Here is a 24,372-nt window from a genome sequence, read left to right on the forward strand (position 1 = left end):
TTTCACTTCGACACTAAATAAAATACCTTGTTATTGAAAAAACAATTATTTTAGCATAAATTTTTACCATCAGTAATTTGGCTCCGTTGCTGCGTATCTGCTCGGCATACATCTCAAAACCAAACATTCCACATAGATACATCGTTGATCTGATGCCAACCTGGCAAATTATCATTTATTATGCTTTCCTTTCATCACATGTTTGTGAACACATGACAAATTTTACTCAATAACTCGTGTAGCGATGCCTAAACAATTTTTTTTTAATACTAGTAATTGAAAAATAAAGGAGTATGGTAACCTTTTATGTTCACATTACACCTGGCGATGATTACAGATTTAAGTTAAATGTGCTAAAATATGTTGATGAAGAAAAATTTACCAAAAATTTCTTTCCATATGCTAAAAATAAATTTTGTTGATGATACTCATAGACCCAAATATTACATTTAGAGCTATTTGAATTAAGAATAACTGATTTGTTATTCACATAAAACCAGAAACAGTGACAGAGTCAGAGAATTTAGGAACCACAGAGACTGCATCAGGCGGTAAGCTATCCAGCGACAGCTCTCAATAAGGTTTAAGTATATGGTGGGAATTTATTTATTCAGAACTCTGATATGCATTAAGTACGTGCAAGAAATAGACATAAATATAATAAATAACTAAACTAATACAATTCAGGCTTAATTGTCTCAGTGTGCGATAGAAGGGAGATAAAATTTAACGGAACAACTTGTCGTTAATCACCAAGCTCATGATGCTTGACCAATATGTATAGTGAAGAAATAGCTAAATTTGATGACAGCTGCTAATTTTAAAGGTTTTCGTATATCGTAAAACAAAGGCGAAATTTTCCAATAGCAGTAATAAATAAAGATGATATAAAACAAGTTTTTCATTGTCATGACAATGCTTCTCGATCATTAATTAATTAAAGAATGGCAAAATCTGTAGTATGGTTCTAGATCCGGAAAAAAAACCACTACTGATAGTTAAGAAAATGACAGAGAAGTTACCAAAAACGAGAAAATTTCGATTGACAAGTTAGTCGGAATTCTTGAAATAGCAGTTACAGGACTTCAACAATGTAACTAAACAAGAGATTATGTCCGTCTACAGAATTAAAGAGAAAGTACTAGCACAAAAAAATGAAGCAACTCGCATTGAAAGAAATTTTTAATAAGGCAAACAAATAAATATTAAGCTTTTTTTTTTGTAAATGTTGATACCTTTTAGATCATAAATACTTCATTATTTCATATTTTTAATTTTATAATTTCTACATGCCATCTTACTTGATTTAAACTGATGATCTAATATCCGGAAAAATCCCAAATCCGGAATTGCCGAAGTCCCGACAAGTCCGGATTTCGGACTTTGTACTGTATTAAGCAATTTTTCCTTAGCACATAAGAAGCATTGCCAATTGTCAAAATAACTTATATTAAACTCTAAATGGCATTCAGCTCACGTTCTTTAAATCTCTAAATCTCACAGTTGAATAATAACTAACTTGCTGAAGCTCTTGGTGCCATATAGAGCATAATACAAACTAAAACCAATTGTCAAAGCTAAGAAGTATATATGCTCATATATCATGTTCCATTTGAGCTATGATTCTACAATTTAAAGGTTGCCATATTCAAACAAAGTCAGATCTACAATTTTATTTAAGAAACAAATGCTTATATATAAAGATTTAATAACTAAATAAATCAATGTATAGTATTATAACAATGCAATAAAAGGAATTTAAATAGTTACGGATACATATAATAAATATGCCAGAATAAGTCATTATACAGGATTGAAATAAGATAAATGAATACATTGCAAATAATATTAGATGCAGGTATTAATTATACAGTTTTAAATACATTTTTAAAGAAGTAATAGTCTTACTCAGATTGATCATTTGAAGAAGTGGAAGCAGTAACAGGTTTCACAGCTGCAGGTTTCTTAAAGACATTCTAAAATTTTAAAGTATTTTTAGATAATGTTAAATTGAATAAGTTTTTTAACAGTTCAAACACCTGGCAAATTTGAAAACAGATTTTATAAATACCAAGATAATACTGCATATTTGTACCTTAGAAGGAAACAGCAATAGTTACTTCCAAATTTAATTAAAACTGGGTTGGTACTTTCATATACATATCAGAACTTAATTTACATAGCATTAAAAGGGTCATCTGTCAGTTATTACTGGTTACCTAGATACAATATTTGAAAAAGCCCTACTGAAAAATTTCACAGAAGTAAAAGGTTAGATACAGTTCAATTTCTATGGTGCAAGTGAATTGGTAAAGTATAGTTTCGTAAGTTTGTTTTTGTTGATAATATACAAGAAATTGTATGCTACAAAATGATATCAAGAGTCAGTAAATTAGTAACTAATAATATTAAAAATCACAGATACCATCAATCAAAATAGTGAGTTGAAACTCTATATAAATTTCTTCAAATAGCAAGTTTATGTTAAAAATTTAAACTTATATAAATATCATCAATTTCCTCATAGTGCAGTTTGACGTTATATGTTTAAAATAATCTATTCAACTTATTTATGCAAACAGTACATTACAATTTTGCCCATCAATACTCATTTCCCCTCTTATGAAAATCATTTATAATCGTAACAACATAAAGGGGAGGAGAGATGTGAACATAACGGACAAATTACACTTGTATCAGAAGGGGTTGATGAAACTGTAAAGCAGGTCTATGATGATCAAGAGCTTCACAGTCAAATATATACTGGCAATTTTATCACATAATGAAGATGCCTCCGATTACAAAAAATTATTAATATTGTAAACTGATTATGAGAGAAACATCCCAAAATAAAAGTTATTACTATACCAACATTATTGACATTTGCCTCTTCTTACCTTTAGAAAGTAGGCTTTAGTCAAGTCGAAAATTAAGAAACAGGTTGAACAGTTTTGAATGAAGTGATTTAACAATTTCAGCAGTTTTAGGTTAAATGTAGTAATAAAAAAATTGCATCAACACATCAAGCACACCCATCCCATTAATTAAAGTTGAATTTCTTTGTAATCATAATCTGAATTTATTTCTGAAAACTTGTTTATATTCTTAAAACTAAAAAATAAAAAAATAATCTAATAAATTTTTTTTTCAAAATTTTTGTTCATGTTTTAGTCTAATTATTTGCGATTTATATGCAAAAATTTGTATTATGGTTATGCTGTATATTTTAGAGAAAAATGTAAGGAGGTCAATGAAGAAAATCATTTTTGAAAAAGCGGTTGATGCAAGAAAAGATTTGGAATTCCTGACCTTGGTAATTAAGAAAACAGTTTATCAACGAAGACAAATTGGTTCTCATTTAAAACAAGCTTTTACTTTCTAAAACCTGAATACTGAGCATGCAATATAATATTAAAGGCAAAACATTTAGCATGGTTTAAAACTGATTTGTTGGTGGTAGATGTGGGTATAAAATGGCATCAGTTTTATTAAAATAGATACAATTTTGACAGTTAACAATGCAGAGATAATATGATGACATAAAACAAAGTATCAAGGCATACTAATACATTAGTGCAAAAAACCATGTACTTAACAATTCTTTATTTCTAACAAACAATATTGTTACTTTTGTATGTGATAACTTAATTAGTACTTGCATATTAAAGCAGTACCTTAGTACATGTCACCAGATTTTCAAAAGAACGTGCCAAACTCTGGCAACCATGCACATAACCAAACTTCCACCAACTGCACTGATTAAAATTCTTCAGTTCACTGCCATTTTTGTACGCATTGTCTTTTGTTGTATTCCTGTGCCAATGGTTTTTTATGAACAAAATGATATTTTTTCCCTTAAACTAAATAATAAAATAATTTTAAAATATGAGCTTGTGGAACTTGCCAGCAATGGAATACATAATTTTACAGAAAATTTTCTAAAAGGAACAATGATAATTTCCTTGATAGTAGCTGTTGCTGAGGATTGCATAAAGCTGAATCTCTGCAATTCTGAATTTTTTATAATTCAAATTTGTATTTTAAATTGGTAAAATATGTTTTCCTTTTATATGTTGATAATGTTAATCTATTTACAACAAATATCAATAGTTTAGGAATCTGTTAAAAAAAGAGGGGGTGCAAAAATCACCGACTTAACCTTTTAAACTTAATTCACAGTTTAAAAAATGTTATGTAGATTACATGAACTTACTAAATACAGGCCACATATATAAATGATTCAACTTTAACCATTTTCCTTTGAATTAACTATTTCAATAAATCACACATATCCTATGTAAAATATCACATGCTTTACTTTGTATCTATAATGCAATTACGGGGATTCATAATGAACAGCAGCTGGTTTGGTTTGCTTTTTATTGCTTGCTTAAAGAAAGCAGGTACATTATTGGTAAGGCCAAACCCAATCCGTACAAACTACGATATAAAATTTCAGACGACACACGATGTGTACCCTAGTTTCATTTGTTCAGATGTTGGTGGCAAGGGACCACTGCATAAGAATTCTCCATTAAGCAGCTGGAAACTTTATGCAAATCTACGACTTTTCACCAAAACAGGAATTTTCACATGGATATTCTGGCATGAAAGTACCCTCCCACTCATAAAATCCAGTTTTTAAGATAAAAAAAAAAAAAAAAAGGTTCATAACAGTATACTTATTTATTTATTTATTTTTTTTCCAGAACTGCTTGGTCAAGGTTTCTGCCTTGGCAAGTAGTAGCCAACCTGCATAAAAGGTCTGAATGTCACTGTTCTAGTATGTTTTTATGCATACCTGTGACAAGGCATAAAAATTTTCCGTTTTTACTCTACAGAGTAAAGAATTAGATTGAATGATGATGAATTACTAACATGCTAATGATAGAAGTTTTAAGACAATAAGTTTAAACAGTTTACCTTTAATTTATCCCTCAACAAATTCTCCTTTGCATTTTATGATTTATGCTGAATAATTTCTAATTATTGTTTTATCTTTTTTTTTTTTTAAATACTTGATATCAAATGATCATTTGGCGACATAGTCACAGGTGCCCTGGGAGATCTGAATGCCTCATGATTCTGTTTGTTGCTGGTACCAAACAAGTGTAAAAAATATTAGCATCTTTTGAATTTGAGATATCGAGTGCCCTGGTTTTTAAAGAAATCTATGGATATTTAATCAGAAAGAAAAACATTTAGAATGAAATTTTTAAAATATGAAATAAATTTCTTTTTAAAATATAATTCCTCGAATTAGAATTTATATTTATTTATTATTTTTTTGCCTAATATTTTATTTCATGGTAAAATTAATGCAAGTGCCTTGATATATAATAAAGCACATTATCATGAGCTGTAGCACACGAAGCTCAAACTAGTAGTTTTATATGTACATAAAAAAACTTTTCCTACTCCCAGACTTTGAATCTTCTAAATGCTTAATGGTGGAGCTATAATTTTTTACCTCAAAAGTATAGTTATTCTGTATATAAACGCAGGAATTTGCAAGATAGCAAACAATGGAATATCATGATTATAACATATTTGATAAAATATTTATTTTATCAGATGCATATAATAATTATGGTGCATTAGTCACAATAACTATTTTGTAGATTTTAATTATCATTCTTGATCCAAAAATTAAATATAGCTTAAGAGATCTGAAAGCATAATAAACAGTAAGTTTAGCATATGTGATGCATAATGTTACAAACCGATCAACAAATAATATACAGCTATCACATTAACTGTTGAAAAACCAACAATTTCTTATTATACAGTATAAAGTCCAAGGATCCAGACATCCAATATCTGGAATGATCTAAAAGACGGACCCCAAAGCCACCAACAACTTAAAAAAAAAAAAAATTTTTTTGTATGTTTTACACATGCACATTTGATTCCTCCCAGGTATAATAAAATATCTCGAGAGTTCAATTCGGCACTAAATAAAATACCTCATTATTGAAGAAACAATCATTTTAGCATAAATTTGTATGATCAATAATTTGACTCCATGTATAAGTATCTGCTTGGCATACATCTCAAACCGAAACATTCTATATAGATACATCGTTTATTTTACACCTACTAATATTTTATATCCCTGATGCCAATCTGGTAAATCATTATTATATTTTAATTTCATCACCGCATGTTTATCAACACATGACAACTTGAGTAATGACTCAATGTAGCAATGCCTAAATAATTTTATGTTGGTAAATGAACAATAAAGATAATTTTTTATGTTATTAATTGGATAATAAAAACTTTTATGTTGACATTATGCTTGGCGACGATTACAGATTTAAGTTCAATGTGCTGAGAAATGTTGACGAGGAAAAAATTAACAAAAATCTCTTTCCATTTGCTAAAAATACATTTTGTTAATAATACTCATAGGCCAAAAGATTAAATTTAGTATTATTTGAATTAAGAATAACCAATTTGTTATTCACATAAACCCGGAACCAGCATCAGGATTCACATGGCCGTACCGGGCGGCAGAATTTAGGAAAGGCAAAGGAAGGCGCTTGGTAGCAGAAGTTATGACCCATAGAGACTACATCAGGCGGTAAGATATTTAGTGCCAGCCCTCAAACCTTAAGTATAGGTGGGAATTTATTTATTCAGGACTGGAATTTATTATAAGCATGTGCAAGAAAAGGTGCATAAGTATAACAAATAACTATTATAAGCATGTGCATAAGTATAACAAATAACTGAACTAATACAATTCAGGCTTAACTGTCTCAGTTAAAGAAGCAAGATAAAATTTAGCAGAACAGCTTGTCTTTAGTCGCCAATCTCACAATACATAGTCAAACATGTATAGTGAACGACAGCTAAATTTTATGATGATAGCTGCGAATTTTAAAAGTTTTCGGAATATTGCAAACCAAAGGTGAAATTTTCCAATTAACGGATTTTGTAAAGAAATGTGGAGAAGCGGTAATAAATAAAGATTATATAAAAGAAGTTTTTCATTGTGATGACAATGCTTCTCAATCATCAATCAATTAATGAATGAATGGCAAAATCTGTAGTATGGTTCTAGATCCAGGGAAAAAAAAAAAAAAAAAGCTACTGATAGTGAAAGAGTGGTTATTGAAAACAAAAAAAAAATTCAATTGACAAGTTAGTCGGAATTCTCAGCACAGCAATTACAGGACTTCAACAACGTAACTAAACAAGAAATTATATTTGTCTACAGAATTAAAGAGAAAGTATTATCACAAAAAAAAAAAAAAAAAAAAAAAAAAAAAAAAAGCAACTTAAACAACTTGCATTGAAAGAAATGTTTAATAAAGTAAACAAATAAATATTAAGCTTTTTTTTCGTAAATTTTGATACCCTTCATTCTTTCATAAATCTTAATTTCATATTTTTAATTTTATAATTTCTACATGCTGTCTTAATAGATTTAAACTAATGATCTAGTATCCTGAAAAATCCCAAATGAGAAATCGCAGAAGTCCCGACGAGTCCGGATCTTGGACTTTATACTGTATATAATATTGAAAATGTATATTTTTGGGTTGACAAGTATGAAAATGTGAAAAATGTAATGAAATCAAAGGGGTAATAAGAGGGAGAAGACAGAAAACAAGAAAATTACAACCTGATCCTTCAGTTTCCAGTTTAATATCTCAAAGATTATAACTTGCATCCTTATAACACGAAACATTCACTTTTCAATAACCGGAAGTACTGGTATAGATTTATATGTAAACCACAGACAAAAAAAAAAAAAAAGGGTCTTTGCAGTAGCAACTATTTAGTTGACAATTGTATAGCTTAAAACAATTATTTACAAAAACATACCGCCAATGAAGCTATGGTGCACAAGTTAGCAATATACACTCACTTCCAAAAGTTATGCACAGAGAGGAAAATGCTAATTTCCAGAAGCAAATCAGAATTTAAGAGGATGCAGAGGTAGATGGAAGTATGCAAATATGTTAGGTAGCAGCCAATCACGCTTTCATGTCAAGAAATATGCTAAAAGGGCAGTCTTATAAGAAGCCAGCTTTATGAAGGGTTACAGAAGTTGATTGTAAATGCTGATAGAAGGTGTTTAAAACTTTCATACAATTTGTTTTCAAGACATACGTGTTTCTATGACTTCCAGAAGACGAATGGAAGATTCTGAATGCTGGCATGCTGTGGAGTACATTGAAGCAGGACAGTCGATCACAGATGTTGCTCTTTTCTTCGCCGTTCATCATTCTGTAATTTCACGTTTATGGAAACAATTTCAAACCACACAGACAGCTGTCCGACGGCCCGTAGCCGGTCACCAGCTATTGTACGTCGAAGATTACATATGAGTGGACTGTACGCTCAGGTACCTCGAGTTTTGTGTTCCTCTATTCGTCCAATCAAGAGGGGCATGATTACAGTTGTGCCAGGAACATGTCAATTGGAATGTGTCTGACTGGGGCAATGTCATGTTTACTGAAGAGTCAAGATTTGCTCTGGAGCCAGATGACAAGTGTATAAGGGTATGGTGTGAACAACGAACACGCAATCAGTCCCAAAACATCACCGAACATCTGAGGCGGAAGCATTATGGTGTGGGCAGAGATTTCATTAGGATATCGCATCGACCTTCACATCTTTAAACGGGGTTCTTTGATGGCTGTCCGGTATCGAGATGAAGTCCTAGAACCCATTGTGAGATTGTACGCTCCAGCAGTTGGCCATACTTTTGTTTTAATGGACGATAACGCACATTCCCATAGAGCTCACATTGTCGATGACTACCTGGATAGTGAAGGGATTGTGCGTATTGCGTGACCAGCATATTCGCCCGACCTTAATCCTATTAAAAATCTTTGAGATGCTCTCGGCTGTGCTGTATCTTCACATTTCCCACCTCCAGCCACTCTTGAGCTGGAAACTGCTCTACAAGAAGAATGGCGACTGCTTAATTCTGCCGTGGTTGACCACCTAATTGAAAGCATGGTCACAAGATGTAAACTTTGTATACAGATGAGGGGGATCACATACCCTATACATTACTAATGTCCTTTTTTTTTTTTTTCATTTTATGCTGTTTATTTTCCCTTTATACATAATTCTGTTCAAGTCTCCAGTATGCCATTATCTGATAATTTATAAAAATTTAATATTGTTTTCATTTCTGTATATAATTATTGATTTTGTATTATGCATAAATATATATGCTACTTTCCTGCCGAATTTTGTGTCAATCAAAGCAGCATTTGTCGATTTTTTTGCATTTTATATCTTCGTGCTTAACTTTTGGAAGTGAGTGTATATCACTAAAAACACAAATTTTTGCCTTCATTTTTCCGAGTTGCAACACTCTCGCACACTAGAGATAAAAGTCTGCTTCAAGAATTTCAAGTGTTGCCACTGCTCACTTTCAAATCATAGAGTTTGCTAATAAAAAAACTAAGTTTTACAAAATATGAAATAAAAATACAATTAGTAAACATTAAATATGTTATAACCACTTCTAAAAATTTGTCGGAAGCCATTTCAACTGTTCCCATCTACATAAGATTTTAATCAGGCGAGATATTAATTAAAAAGAAATCGAAAACACTAAATTTCACACTCATGAGTGGCAAAAATCTCGTGCTTTGAAGATAAAAAATTCTTTATTTCGAAAAGTGCCTCCACTGCCGACTTTCAAATCTTAGATTTTGTTAACAAAAAATTTATAAGTTTTACAAAATGTGAAATAAAAAACATTGCCATAAACATATTATTATTATATAAGGTCATATTCTGACATTAAAGAAAGCACATGATGTCACTGAAATGTTTTCATACATTTGCTTTTCAAGGGTACATAGAACTTAAAAATTTTGCTTCGATTACAGTTCGCTAGTAATGGTATAAGAAATCCCTCATACAACCAGCCTATTAAAAAGTCAGGTTACATGGTTGGGCGTCTCTTGATAGGACTGAAGCCATTATGATATAACAACTTGTCTTAATAGACTACATATTAAATGAGAAATACATGTTTAAATGCAATCTAATTAAAAATCAGCTCCATAACATTGCATATTCTTTCCAAAATGTTTTGAGTAGATTTAAGGGTACCCTTTGGATTATCGTCAAGTTGCCGTTTTATTTATCACCAAGTTGTTGTTTCACTTATGGTAACCTGAGTAGTTGAATTCTATGAAAACCCTATTATGATGTAATTGGTTGCGGAGAATTTGAATGCTGGGAAGAGGTTTGGAAAGTGTGCGTCGGATTTTGGATGAAGTATGTTATTTTGTGGTTAACATGGTAAAATGGCTGAATGTGGTAAGATTAATTTGAAGTTTCTGTACAATTTGGAACGAAAGGGAAAAAAGCATTAATTCACTGGTGTGTAAATGAAGGTTTACTTAGTAGCCATTATTAAGTGTCCCGTTTGTAGGAAAGAAATGCATATGGCCGAACGATGGATGATACCGACACTACGAAGGATATTCTCGACTCTTATTTTTACAAATTTATGTGCTGACGCCACTACACAGATTCAAGTTCAGGTAATTTTAGGAAGTTTTTGGATGGTGTTAAGGAATTTTTGGTACAACTCTGATATACGCCCTACTTTCACCAAATGTGGCGATATGTGTTCTGCGCTGGTTTTTGGCACGATTGCGTGTTGTATGGGCAGCCCTGTTGATGTTGAAAAATCTTTCGCTGGAGTTCGTTGGTTCCCGTCATGCTTTGTGTCTGAGAAGCTAAGGGGGGGAGGGAGATTTAATGGTGAAAGTTGTTGAATTGAAGTTCGGCATAAGGAAATATCGTTGTGGCCATCCTGTTGAGGGGCAATGGGTATTTGGAGGTGTGGAAAGAAGGTATGGGAGATTATTTTTAGTGGCTGTGCGTGATAGAAGTAGTGATTTGTGATTATTTGTTATTTTATTTATTTGTGAACCATAGTATGAATTTTCTGGATAGTGTGTCTGGCTGTCATATAAATATGATAGTGATTACGTGGCGGCATATTAAAGGCGGTATGAAATTGGTATTTCTGCTGTTCGAAAAAGCATTAATGGTAAGTGCATTTTATTTTATTATTTTGTAGAATGTTATATTCATTGTTTTTTTAGTATGAATTTCTGTCGTTATTGCTGTTTTTTTTTAATTGTTTGAAATTTATTTTAGTTATTTTGTTGATTAGTGTGTACCGTCTAAATTGTGCAATTCGTAGATGCTTTTTAAAGTTGAAACAGAACGCTGTGTACATGGTATTCTTTGAAATTTATTGTTATGTTAATTTTTTAAAGTGAGGTGTGCGTAGTTCGTAAATTTGTTTGTTGCTTAAATTGTACTATTCATAGATGTTTTTTTAAGTTGAAACAGGATGCTGTGTACATGGTATTCATTGAAATTTAGGCTGATCTTTGGAATATGGTAACAGGTAGTTTGGCGACATTTTGGAGGCGATAAACGTTACTACCTAGGACTTTGGGAATAATGTGAGAAGCACTCAGTTCCGATTACGCATTATTTTGTTTGAGGGAAATGAGAGATCATGAGATATGTCATGTGACATTAATGGACGAATTACAGTTGTTTAATTGGAAAAGGGGGAGAAATCTGGAAATTTCGTATTTAGCTATATTCTGTCTTGTGTGAAACGTGACATTAATGGACGAATTACAGTTCTTTAATCGGAAAAGGGGGTTAATTTGGAAAAGCTTTATTGTGTGTTGTGTGAAATAATGTTGATTAATTTTTGGATTGCATGGTGCTATGTAAAGTGAATTCTAAATTTTTAATGCATTTATCTGATAATAATAATAAGTTGAGATTGTGTGAAAGGAAGGATATTACAAGTTTAAATGGCGGTGCAAGAAATATAGTGAAAATAGACATTTTGTGAAACGGAGTATAAGGAAGGGTACGTGGTTTGCTGAAAGTAGTTTGAGTATAGGTGAAATTTTATTAATTTCTTATTACTTGGTGAATAGACTTCCAGTTGACTACTGGATTTAAGATTTAGAAATTAGCAGTAGTACTGCAGCGACGTAATTAAGATTCTGAAGAAGATTAGGTAATTTAGTATTTTTAATCATTTGAGGATATTATTTTTATGCATTGTTCTAAATGTAAGGAGTAAATAAATTAAAATGGTATTATTTGAAAATTGTTACTAGCAATGATTTAGTTTAAAAGTAATTAGGATTGTAACCTAATTTTTATTAATTTAATGTATGTGCTTATTTATATTTTAAGTAGTGTTTTTTAATTTAATTATATTATAATTTAATGATCGTGATTTTGTGAGTTATATGTTTGTAGTATTTTGGAATACGTATGAGTAGTATATGTTGAGTATTTTCATGCATTTTCGTGAAATTTTTCTAATTTATGAGAAAAAAGCAGTATATATGTACATGGATATAGTGAAGTGTGTGCGCAATGCCATTTTTGTACAATTCTGAGATGTTTTTTTAAGTAAAAATAAGTCGATGTGTACATTGTTTAGTGATATTTTAATCAAATGATAGTTATTTTGTGAATTTTATGTTTGTAGGAATTTGGTATACGTTTCAGTTGAAGTAAACGTGTATGGAAATAATTTAAATATTTGACACTAAGTATTTGTAACTATTTTTAATGTTTGCATATAAATTTGTTGCTGATGTTTATAATATAATAGATAATTTAGAGGGAAATGTTTTTGGATATTTTATTTATTTTATACGTGGAAATGTTAATATTTGGAAAGGGTATATACTTTTTTGCAATGAGGTAATTTCATATATGTTCTTTTTACCGTGTTTAAAGATTCAGAAAATTGTCATGCATTTTCGTGAAATTTTTCTAATTTATGAGAAAAAAGCAGTGTACATGGATACAGTGAAGAGTGTGCGCAATGCCATTTTTGTGCAATTCTGGGATGTTTTTTTAAGTAAAAATAAGTCGACGTGTACTTGGTTTATGTGTACGTGTTATTGTGAAAAACACGCAAGGAGTTTGCGATTGTGCACTTTTTCCCAATTTTGCAGCGAATATTTTTCATGATTAAGTAGTTTTGTTAGATAAAATTTCTAGTATAAGTGTAATTTGGCTAGTAGATTGTTGGAAAAAGTGTTCAGTAAATAAAAAGAAAAGAAACATGTCGTTGCTTCCTGAAGACAAAATGGCGGCGGGAAAAAAAAAAATAGAGGGTTTCTGTAGCAGAGTTGGTCGCCAAATTTTTGCCAAGAAACCATAATCCAAAGATCAACCGAAATTTATTGTTATGTTAATTTATTAAAGTGAGTTGTGCGTAGTTCGTAGATTCGTTTGTTGCCTAAATTGTGCAATTCGTAGATGTTTTTTAACTTTAAACAGGATGCTGTGTACATGGGTATTCTTTGAAATTTATTGTTATGTTAATTTATTAAAGCAAGGTGTGCGTAGTTCGTAAATTCGTTCGTTGCCTAGATTGTGCCATTCGTAGATTTTTTTTAAAGTTAAAACATATGGCTGTGTACATGAACTCTTGTCAAATAATTTTGGTTAGAAACTTCACGGTTTTGCTATCTAAATCTTTTGTTTCGGATTTTTAGCTTAAATTGTGTGTTCAAAACGTGGTTTTTGCAATCGCGAAAACCGTGCTTTTGGAGACATTTTAGGCTTAAAGTTCGAAATGCAGTCAAAAAATTTAGATAGCAATATGGCAGCGTGGAGTTTCTCGCCAAAAACATTTGGTGAGAAATTTGGCCCCTTGAGGGCGCATATCAGAGTAGTTACGAATTTGTTTTGACTGAAGACATGTAAATTCGTAAATAAGGTAAGAGGATATTTCTTTTGCATAATGCTAAAATGAATTTCCTTTTTTATGTTATTTCATTGTTTGATTTGAAATTTAGTTTGTTGAGATTATATATTTTTCGTTGGCTGCTCCTTCAACTTTTTAAGTGACTATAGATCAATATGTACATGGACAAAGCACAATGCGTAGTTTGTGCAATTCTCTGATGTTTTTTTAAGTGAAAATAGGTCGATGTGTACACGTGCCATTCGTTGAGTGTTATTTTGGCTTTGTGTAGCTATGATTTTTGCACCAAAATAACAAGTCAAAGAATTACACAAAATCTGTGTTAACGCACCACCAAAAATCACCAAGGGGCACCCATAAATATATTTTTACCCCAAAATGTTATAAATTACCTGGTGATTGTTGGATGCTGATGATGTGCTACCTGCACTGGTTTGTTTAGTAGAACAAATATTTTTATTGCACTGTTTTTCAGTCTTGAGAGCTGGCAGTTCTTTAAGACCCTGAATTTGTTTAGTTTCAGCTACTTTCATTTGACTACTTAAAGGTTTATTCATATTTGCATTTTGCAGTTTTTGCACACGTACTGGCACTTGTGTGGTCACCTTTTTTACAGGAACTTCTGTTGCCTAGACAAAAATTATCAACGAATATTATAAACAAATTTCATGTGGAATCTAAAAAAAATATGCTATTATTAGATTGAATATTTTGACTGATATTTTTTTTACACTATAAAGAAATTTAGTTTGATCTTTGGAATATGGTAACAGGTAGTTTGGCGACATTTTGGAGGCGATAAAGGTTACTACCTAGGACTTTGGTAATAATGTGAAAAGTACTCAGTTCCGATTACGCATTATTTTGTGTGAGGGAAATGAGAGATCATGAGATATGTGACATTAATGAACGAATTACAGTTTTTTAATCGGAAAAAGGGGTAAATTTGGAAAAATTATTTTGTATTAAGCTTCACTGTGTGTTGTGTGAAATAGTGTTGATTAATTTTCAGATCGCATCGCGCTATGTAAAGTGAATTCTAAATTTTTAATACATAATAATTAATAATAAGTTGGCTACTGGATTTCAGATTTAGAAATTAGCAGTAGTACTGCAGCCGATTGGAAATCTTTCTGTAGGGAAGTGTGCGTGCCACATAATGAAGATTCTGAATAAGATTAGGTAAGTTAGTATTTTTAATCATTTGAGGATATTATTTTTATGCATTGTTCTAAATGTAAGAAGTAAATAAATTAAAATGGTATTGTTTGAAAATTGTTATTAGCAATGATTTAGTTTAAAGTAATTAGAATTGTAATCTAATTTTTATTAATTTAATGTATGTGCTTATTTATATTTTAAGTAGTGTTTTTTAATTTAATTATATTATAATTTAATGATCGTGATTTTGTGAGTTATATGTTTGTAGTATTTTGGAATACGTATGAGTAGTATATGTTGAGTATTTTCATGCATTTTCGTGAAATTTTTCTAATTTATGAGAAAAAAGCAGTGTACATGGATATAGTGAAGTGTGTGCGCAATGCCATTTTTGTACAATTCTGAGATGTTTTTTTAAGTAAAAATAAGTCGATGTGTACATTGTTTAGTGATATTTTAATCAAATGATAGTTATTTTGTGAATTTTATGTTTGTAGGAATTTGGTATACGTTTCAGTTGAAGTAAACGTGTATGGAAATAATTTAAATATTTGACACTAAGTATTTGTAACTATTTTTAATGTTTACATATAAATTTGTTGCTGATGTTTATAATATAATAGATAATTTAGAGGGAAAAGTTTTTGGATATTTTATTTATTTTATACGTGGAAATGTTAATATTTGGAAAGGGTATATACTTTTTCGCAATGAGATAATTTCATATATGTTCTTTTTACTGTGTTTAAAGATTCAGAAAATTGTCATGCATTTTCGTGAAATTTTTCTAATTTATGAGAAAAAAGCAGTGTACATGGATACAGGGAAGAGTGTGCGCAATGCCATTTTTGTGCAATTCTGGGATGTTTTTTTAAGTAAAAATAAGTCGACGTGTACATGGTTTATGTGTACGTGTTATCGTGAAAAACGCGCAAGGAGTTTGCGATTGTGCACATTTTCCCAATTTTGCAGTGAATATTTTTCATGATTAAGCAGTTTTGTTAGATAAAATTTCTAGTATAAGTGTAATTTGTCTAGTAGATTGTTGGAAAAAGTGTTCAGTAAATAAAAAGAAAAGAAACATGTCGTTACCTCCTGAAGACAAAATGGCGGCGGAAAAAAAAAATAGAGGGTTTCTGTAGCAGAGTTGGTCGCCAAATTTTTGCCAAGAAACCATAATCCAAAGATCAACCGAAATTTATTGTTATGTTAATTTATTAAAGTGAGTTGTGCGTAGTTCGTAGATTCGTTTGTTGCCTAAATTGTGCAATTCGTAGATGTTTTTTAACTTTAAACAGGATGCTGTGTACATGGGTATTCTTTGAAATTTATTGTTATGTTAATTTATTAAAGTAAGGTGTGCGTAGTTCGTAAATTCGTTCGTTGCCTAGATTGTGCCATTCGTAGATTTTTTTTAAAGTTAAAACATATGGCTGTGTACATGAACTCTTGTCAAATAATTTTGGTTAGAAACTTCACGGTTTTGCTATCTAAATCTTTTGTTTCGGATTTTTAGCTTAAATTGTGTGTTCAAAACGTGGTTTTTGCAGTCGCGAAATTCGTGCTTTTGGAGACATTTTAGACTTAAAGTTCGAAATGCAGTCAAAAAATTTAGATAGCAATATGGCAGCGTAGAGTTTCTCGCCAAAAACATTTGGTGAGAAATTTGGCCCCTTGAGGGTGCATATCAGAGTAGTTCCGAATTTGTTTTGACTGAAGACATGTAAATTCGTAAATAAGGTAAGTGGATATTTCTTTTGCGTAATGCTAAAATGAATTTCCTTTTTTATGTTATTTCATTGTTTGATTTGAAATTTAGTTTGTTGAGATCATATATTTTTCGTTGGCTGCTCCTTCAACTTTTTAAGTGACTATAGATCGATATGTACATGGACAAAGCACAATGCGTAGTTTGTGCAATTCTCTGATGTTTTTTTAAGTGAAAATAGGTCGATGTGAACACGTGCCATTCGTTGAGTGTTATTTTGGCTTTGTGTAGCTATGATTTTTGCACCAAAATAATAAGTCAAAGAATTACACAAAATCTGTGTTAACGCACTACCAAAACTCACCAAGGGGCACCCCTAAATATATTTTTACCCCAAAATGTTATAAATTACCTGGTCATTGTTGGATGCTGATGATGTGCTACCTGCACTGGTTTGTTTAGTAGAACCAATATTTTTATTGCACTGTTTTTCAGTCTTGAGAGCTGGCAGTTCTTTAAGACCCTGAATTTGTTTAGTTTCAGCTACTTTCATTTGACTACTTAAAGGTTTATTCATATTTGCATTTTGCAGTTTTTGCACACGTACTGGCACTTGTGTGGTCACCTTTTTTACAGGAACTTCTGTTGCCTAGACAAAAATTATCAACGAATATTATAAACAAATTTCATGTGGAATCTAAAAAAAATATGCTATTATTAGACTTAAATATTAAATTAACTTAGATTTAAATATTTGATAGTTTGACTGATATTTTTTTTACACTATAAAGAAATTTAGGTTGATCTTTGGAATATGGTAACAGGTAGTTTGGCGACATTTTGGAGGCGATAAAGGTTACTACCTAGGACTTTGGTAATAATGGGAGAAGTACTCAGTTCCGATTAAGCATTATTTTGTGTGAGGGAAATGAGAGATCATGAGATATGTGACATTAATGAACGAATTACAGTTCTTTAATCGGAAAAAGGGGTAAATTTGGAAAAATTATTTTGTATTAAGCTTCACTGTGTGTTGTGTGAAATAGTGTTGATTAATTTTCGGATCGCATGGCGCTATGTAAAGTGAATTCTAAATTTTTAATACGTAATAATTAATAATAAGTTGACTACTGGATTTCAGATTTAGAAATTAGCAGTAGTACTGCAGCCGATTGGAACTCTTTCTGTAGGGAAGTGTGCGTGCCACGTAATGAAGATTCTGAAGAAGATTAGGTAAGTTAGTATTTTTAATCATTTGAGGATATTATTTTTATGCATTGTTCTAAATGTAAGAAGTAAATAAATTAAAATGGTATTGTTTGAAAATTGTTATTAGCAATGATTTAGTTTAAAGTAATTAGGATTGTAATCTAATTTTTATTAATTTAATGTATGTGCTTATTTATATTTTAAGTAGTGTTTTTTAATTTAATTATATTATAATTTAATGATCGTGATTTTGTGAGTTATATGTTTGTAGTATTTTGGAATACGTATGAGTAGTATATGTTGAGTATTTTCATGCATTTTCGTGAAATTTTTCTAATTTATGAGAAAAAAGCAGTGTACATGGATATAGTGAAGGGTGTGCGCAATGCCATTTTTGTACAATTCTGGGATGTTTTTTTTTAAGTAAAAATAAGTCGATGTGTACATTGTTTAGTGATATTTTAATTAAATGATAGTTATTTTGTGAATTTTATGTTTGTAGGAATTTGGTATACGTTTCAGTTGAAGTAAACGTGTATGGAAATAATTTAAATATTTGACACTAAGTATTTAACTATTTTTAATCTTTGCATATAAATTCGTTGCTGATGTTTATAATATAATAGATAATTTAGAGGAAAAAGTTTTTGGATATTTTATTTATTTTATATGTGAAAATGTTCATCTTTGGAAAGGGTATATACTTTTTCGCAATCAGGTAATTTCATATATGTTCTTTTTACCGGATTTAAAAATTCACAAAATTTTCATGCATTTTCGTGAAATTTTTCTAATTTATGACAAAAAAGCAGTGTACATGGATATAGTGAAGAGTGTGCGCAATGCCATTTTTGTGCCAATTCTGGGATTTTTTTTAAGTAAACATGGTTTAGTGATATTTTAATTAAATGATAGTTATGTCTTGAATTTTATGTTTGTAAGAATTTGGTATGCGTTTCAGTTGAAGTAAACGTGTATGGAAATAATTTAAATATTTGACACTAAGTATTTTTAATGTTTGCGTATAAATTCGTTGGTAACATTTATAATATAATAGATAATTTAGAGGTAAAAGCTTTTGGATATTTTATTTATTTCATACGTGAAAATGTTCATTCTTGGAAAGGGTACGTACTTTCTCGGAATCAGGTAATTTCATATATGTGCTTTTTACCGAGTTTAAAGATTAAGAAAATTTTCCTGCATTTTCGTGCAAACTTTTGTAATTTATGAGAAAATAGCAGTGTAGATGGATAAAGTTAAGAATGTGTGCAATGACATTTTTGTGCAATTCTGGGATTTTTTTAAAGTAAAAATAAGTCGACGTGTAAATAGTTTATGTGTATGTGCTATTCTGAAAAACGCGGAAGTAGTTTGCGATCGTGCACTTTTTCCCAATTTTGCAGTTAATATTTGTTATGATTAAGCAGTTTTGTTACATAAAATTTCTAGCATAAGTGTAATTCGGCTAGTAGATTGTTGGAAAAAGTGTTGAGTAAATAAAAAGAAAAGAAACATGTCTTTACATCGGGAAGACAAAATGGCGGCGGAAAAAAAAAATAGAGGGTTGCTGTAGGAGAGTTGGTCGCCAAATTTTCGCCAAGTTACCATAATCTAAAGATCAACCAAAATATTTTATATAGATATAAACAATATATACAAGACTGCAAGATTTCTTAATTTTCTCTTAGGAAAAAATTGTTTCATTTAGATTCAAAACATCAAGATTAAACTCCAGTACAGCAATAGCTGCGACATGATAAGATGACAAACATATGCTTCTCTGCTGTAATATGTTGTCATTCAATGTCAGGGTGCTTAGACTTTCTGGATAAGGTTTAAGATGATTCACATATGTTATTTAAAAGAAAAATACTCCATCTGCTATGCATTGTGATTATATATTGCTAAAATAATGATGTGAAACAGCAACATATAAAATTACAGGCAGAGTCATTCATTCCAAGAATAGTCAAAATGCTTCAATGTTTTATTCTCTCTCGACCATTCTTTATGAATATCAGTCAGCAGTATACAAACATCACTAGCCAGCAAGTGTATTCAGAGGTTTTTTTTTTTAATATAAAAAGGAATAAGGGACTTGCTAAATGTCTTACAAATGTGCTTTTTACTAAATTTTTAGATTTTGCAGCAGCTTATTTTTTAAAAGCAACATTTTTAGGAGATATATAATAAATACAAATTCTTTATCAGCTACAGCTTTAACTTTTCAGCATTCATAGATTTTCTTATGCTAAAATCAAGAAAATTGATTCCACGCTTTTTTTAAGAACATTTTCATTGGCAGATAACTTACTAGCATAATCAATGATTTTCATACTTCCTCATATGGTGTATGTATAATGTGGTAATTTTTCTTGCAGCATTTCTAGAAAATGTGCAAATAAAGAGCCAACATTAATCAGAAAGAATAAGTATAACTTTGTCACTGAAGCTTTTTAACTCTTCAAGATGGTTGGTCATTCTTTTAACACAACACTGTGTTAATTTCACATTTAAAGAAGAAAAAACAAAATTAAAATATATATATATAAAATATTCAATGAGTATAAATAAAATTACTAAAATCGTACAAAATATAAGATATAAAAGACAATATATTGCATTTAAATATACACATATATAAGAAGTATAGAACAATTTTAGCTTTATAGGACTAGTATTTAATGCATTCATTTTTATATATCTAAATACAGCAGTTAGAATAGAAGAAATAATCAAAAAGGCTTACTGCACATAATTTTGGTTTCACATCACACTTAACAGCAGCATGATTAGAAACAGTTGCTATTTTACTTTTTAAGACAGGCTTATTTTCTTTTCCTTTAGAATTTGCTACAAGTTGTTCATCGTTTTGTTTGATATTAACAGGCTTAATTCCTTTAGTAATGTCAGCAAGTTTTTCACTGGATGCCATCTTAACCAATGTTTAATGTAACACAAAACGGCTAAATCAAAAGATAAAAATATTAACACATTAGAACAAACATATTTGAAATAAATTACACTGCTACCATACCTAACGTAAAATAGCTTTCTTAGACAAAATTTAAAATGCTTTTCAACAAACAAAGCCTTACATGCATAACCTCTTCAAAATAAGATACAAATTATTTAGTGAATGATTTCAATATTTAGGGAACAGTATTGCGGCCCATGAAAAGTGTCTACACATAAGAATCCCTCCAATGAAGATGTGTGTTCAGGCAAAAATTTTATTTGAATATGAATATTCAACCTCTTCCGAGATTTCCGTGGATGGAATTTATGAATGTAAAGGCTTACTCCGTACGTTCAAATACCGAAAAAATTTAATTTATGTTCATTGTTATTCATTAATATTCAAAAACTAATGCTAAATTCGAGTACGACGAATTTAAAAAAAATATGGCATGAATAACGTTATTCAGTTACTAACGGTCGCGGTGTAATTAAACAACGTCGTATACCTTGTATGAGAGTATATTGAAAGAAAAAAATTACAGATGAAAGTTATTACTCACCTGGATGTACTTAACTACTACAATAATCAAATTTACCGCACAATTTACAGAAATATAAATTCTATGCGTTAACACTAAATTCTTCTCCGGAGATAAAAGAATTCAGATGTTTGAATAACCAAACTTCAAACATATAGCTTCACGAATATTATGAAGTCAGAACAGAAAATTATGTTCTGTGTTTTCAAATTTCCTGAAGTACTTTACCCATTTATAAACGTTAAAAGCTAAAGCAGTTCAAAAAATGTGTCTGTTTAATGAAAGAGGGTTGTCTTTCAATCGCGAGTTCTTATTGGTCGAAAACTTCTCCAGCATGATCAGCATCTTCTTCGATATTTTCCAGATTTGAGTAATTGAGGCTAGAGGTCATGATTGTTTTATTTATTTATTAAAATTTTTTTTTTCTTCCAAACGTGAAGTGATTCATAAAATAATTTAAAAGATTATAAACATAGTATTATTTATAGATTGTACATTATAACCTCATCTCAGCCGGCCATATGGTAACCGCGATAATAAAGAATTCAATTGTAATGAGGAAGGCAAAAAGTTACGGCCGCATGTCTAATTACCGTTGAACCTAATCGGAGACATCCAGACCTTACGCAGTGCAACAGGTGTTAGGGGCAAACTAAATATTGTTGTCAAACAGTAAAATGTATGAAATGAGTGGCCGATGCTATTCGCACCAACATTACCCACATTAATTATTATGATATTAATGATATTAATTAACAATTATGATACTAATGATTATAAATATGATTAACAATTAGCTTTGATTATGAGAAAGCGTTTGACAAGGTTTGGCACCCAGGCCTCCTTATCAAACTTATCGGCAACAATTTTCCACCTGGACTAATCCTTCTAATTTCTAGTTTTTTGGTAAGCAGAACTTTTCAAGTTCGTATTAAGAACGAACACTCAAATATCAGTTATATGAATACAGGTGTCCCTCAGGTCTCGAATATTTAACCTTTTCTCTTTAATATGTATATAAACGAGCTTCCCAGCCACAAAGATGCAATTATCGCTTGGTATGCAGACGACACTGCCATTCTCGGCAAATCCCTCAACCCTCAAAGAGCTGTTCAAAACTTACAAAATGCAATAGATTATATTTTCCCATGGTTCACTGCATGGAAAATTAAAATTAACGGAAGCAAATCAGCTACAATTTATTTTCAAAGGAACCCTAGAAGACATCTCAATAGTATTATCATCAATAACATCCCTATCCCGAATGAAAAATGCATCAAGTATTTAGGAGTTTATCTGGACCAAAAACTCACATTCAAAGTTCCCATTGAAAATACATGCAAAAAAGCTAATCAAGCAATAGAAAGTATTTATGAGCTCATAGGAAAAATTCTAAACTCAGTCCAGCAACAAAAAGGGTAATTAATCTTCAGGCAATACGTCCCATTCTTCTTTATGCATCTCCAGCTTGGGCTGCTATTGCAAGAACTCACCGCACAAAAATTCAAAAGATTTAAAACAATGCAATTCGAATAATTACAAATGCACCTGGTTTGTGCTGAATAGCACCTTACACTACTACTTGAAAATCAAACCAGCAGATGAAGAAATTTTAAAATTATCTCATAACTTCTTTACGAAGTGCGACAATCATCCTGAAAACTCGGAAATTATGATTACACAGTAGAACGACGCCACAAAAGACCCCGTAGTACTATTCACCACTATAGTCGGTGGTAATTGTATATATATTTTTCATTCTTATTTAGCCAAGCTTTATGAAGAATTTATCATTTATTAAAGAATGAACAGCTTTAAATCAAATTTGTCAAAATTAAATTTAAAATAAATTGAATTTAATTATTGCTGTATATGTCATTTCCGCGATATACTTCTTTTGCGCTTTAAAATTTGGAAAATTCTGGCGAAACCTCTTATGGAAGCCTTTTCTGATTTTTTCTAATGTAGCAAATGTCGCTAATACGAATCATGTAATTTATTTCATGAAATAATCAAACAGTTCAATACCTTTTCCTCTGAAGTTATTTAATTAAACAATGTTCTTCATATTTGTATATTTTATTTTCATGGTTTCAGTTTATTATGTGCCGCATAAAGCATAAGCGTATAGATTTTTAAATCAAGGTTTAGTTTTCTTTGGAAAGTTCTGCTTTTTTTCTGGAAACTCCGAACCTCATCGACTTCTCAGAAAAATATATCTTAAAATAATATTTAAAGTAGATCAGTATATTATCGATACTTTATGTAAAGATCATTAAAGATTATCTTTACACAAAGTACCGATGGCAGTATTTTTTGTTAAAAATAAACATAAAACATTTATCAAAAATAACATTAAATGTAATTTACTCGTTAATGGCGTTAACGTGTACTTCAAGCGTCACCTATCCTCACATTATATGTAGTTACCGAGGTGTAGAAATTATTTTGATTAATTGATAGATGGCGCTAGCGCTGCGTGTTAACGCGACGCGACGTGCCTTCTGAATTTCCATGGACTCTCCACCGGCAGCTCAAATGGATGTTAGATGCTTCGCACACTATTCGATTAGGAACACTTCGGTTCCTATTTAAAAGATTTCGATTTTCGATTATGAAAGCATATAGATTTGTTTGTCAACTGAACCACCATGTTTTAATTAATGATCTGTAAATATTGTAATATTAAAAGTTACATTTTAAAAGTGATTGATGTCGATTTATAGTAATCTTAGAATATTTTAAAACAGCTGGGGCATAAGGCGGTAAAGAATTGGATTTAGCATATTGCAAGTGTACGAAGTCAGCAAAAGGTAAGACTAAATTTTCTAATTTGTAGTAATTTGTAACTATGGCGGAAGAGTCTGTTGCTAAATTAAAATCGAAAAGAAATGTTATCAGGAACACCGTGTCTAAGATTCTAAGAAAAATCGAATTGGAATTGAATAATGAAGAAATTGATACAAATACATTAGAAGAAAGTTTAGACCAATTAATCACGAAATCGAAAACTCTGAGTGAATTAGATG

General features: G+C 30.7%; 1 protein-coding gene across 2 annotated transcripts in view; it reads right to left on the reverse strand.

Annotated features, from left to right (window-relative positions):
* The window catches only part of LOC118205498 (aurora kinase C-like), a 62,627-nt gene extending 40,985 nt beyond the window's left edge, over positions 1 to 21,642 (reverse strand). The window contains exons 1-4 of one of the 2 annotated variants that reach the window (XM_085814597.1): positions 21,365 to 21,642; positions 20,593 to 20,809; positions 17,044 to 17,280; positions 1,909 to 1,976 (exon numbers count right to left, since the gene is read on the reverse strand). In XM_085814597.1, the coding sequence (XP_085670723.1) occupies positions 1,909 to 1,976; positions 17,044 to 17,280; positions 20,593 to 20,778 (491 nt within the window). In that variant the 5' untranslated portion in view covers positions 20,779 to 20,809; positions 21,365 to 21,642. Of the gene's footprint in view, positions 1 to 1,908; positions 1,977 to 14,154; positions 14,393 to 17,043; positions 17,281 to 20,592; positions 20,810 to 21,364 lie in introns of those variants that run through there. The other variant, XM_085814598.1, reaches the window with a different exon arrangement.
* Positions 21,643 to 24,372: the final 2,730 nt, after the last annotated feature.

This window comes from Stegodyphus dumicola, chromosome 4 (assembly GCF_044657685.1).
Source record: "Stegodyphus dumicola isolate Sdum_Otavi_A_Nest chromosome 4, ASM4465768v1".
Classification (NCBI taxonomy): domain Eukaryota; kingdom Metazoa; phylum Arthropoda; class Arachnida; order Araneae; family Eresidae; genus Stegodyphus; species Stegodyphus dumicola.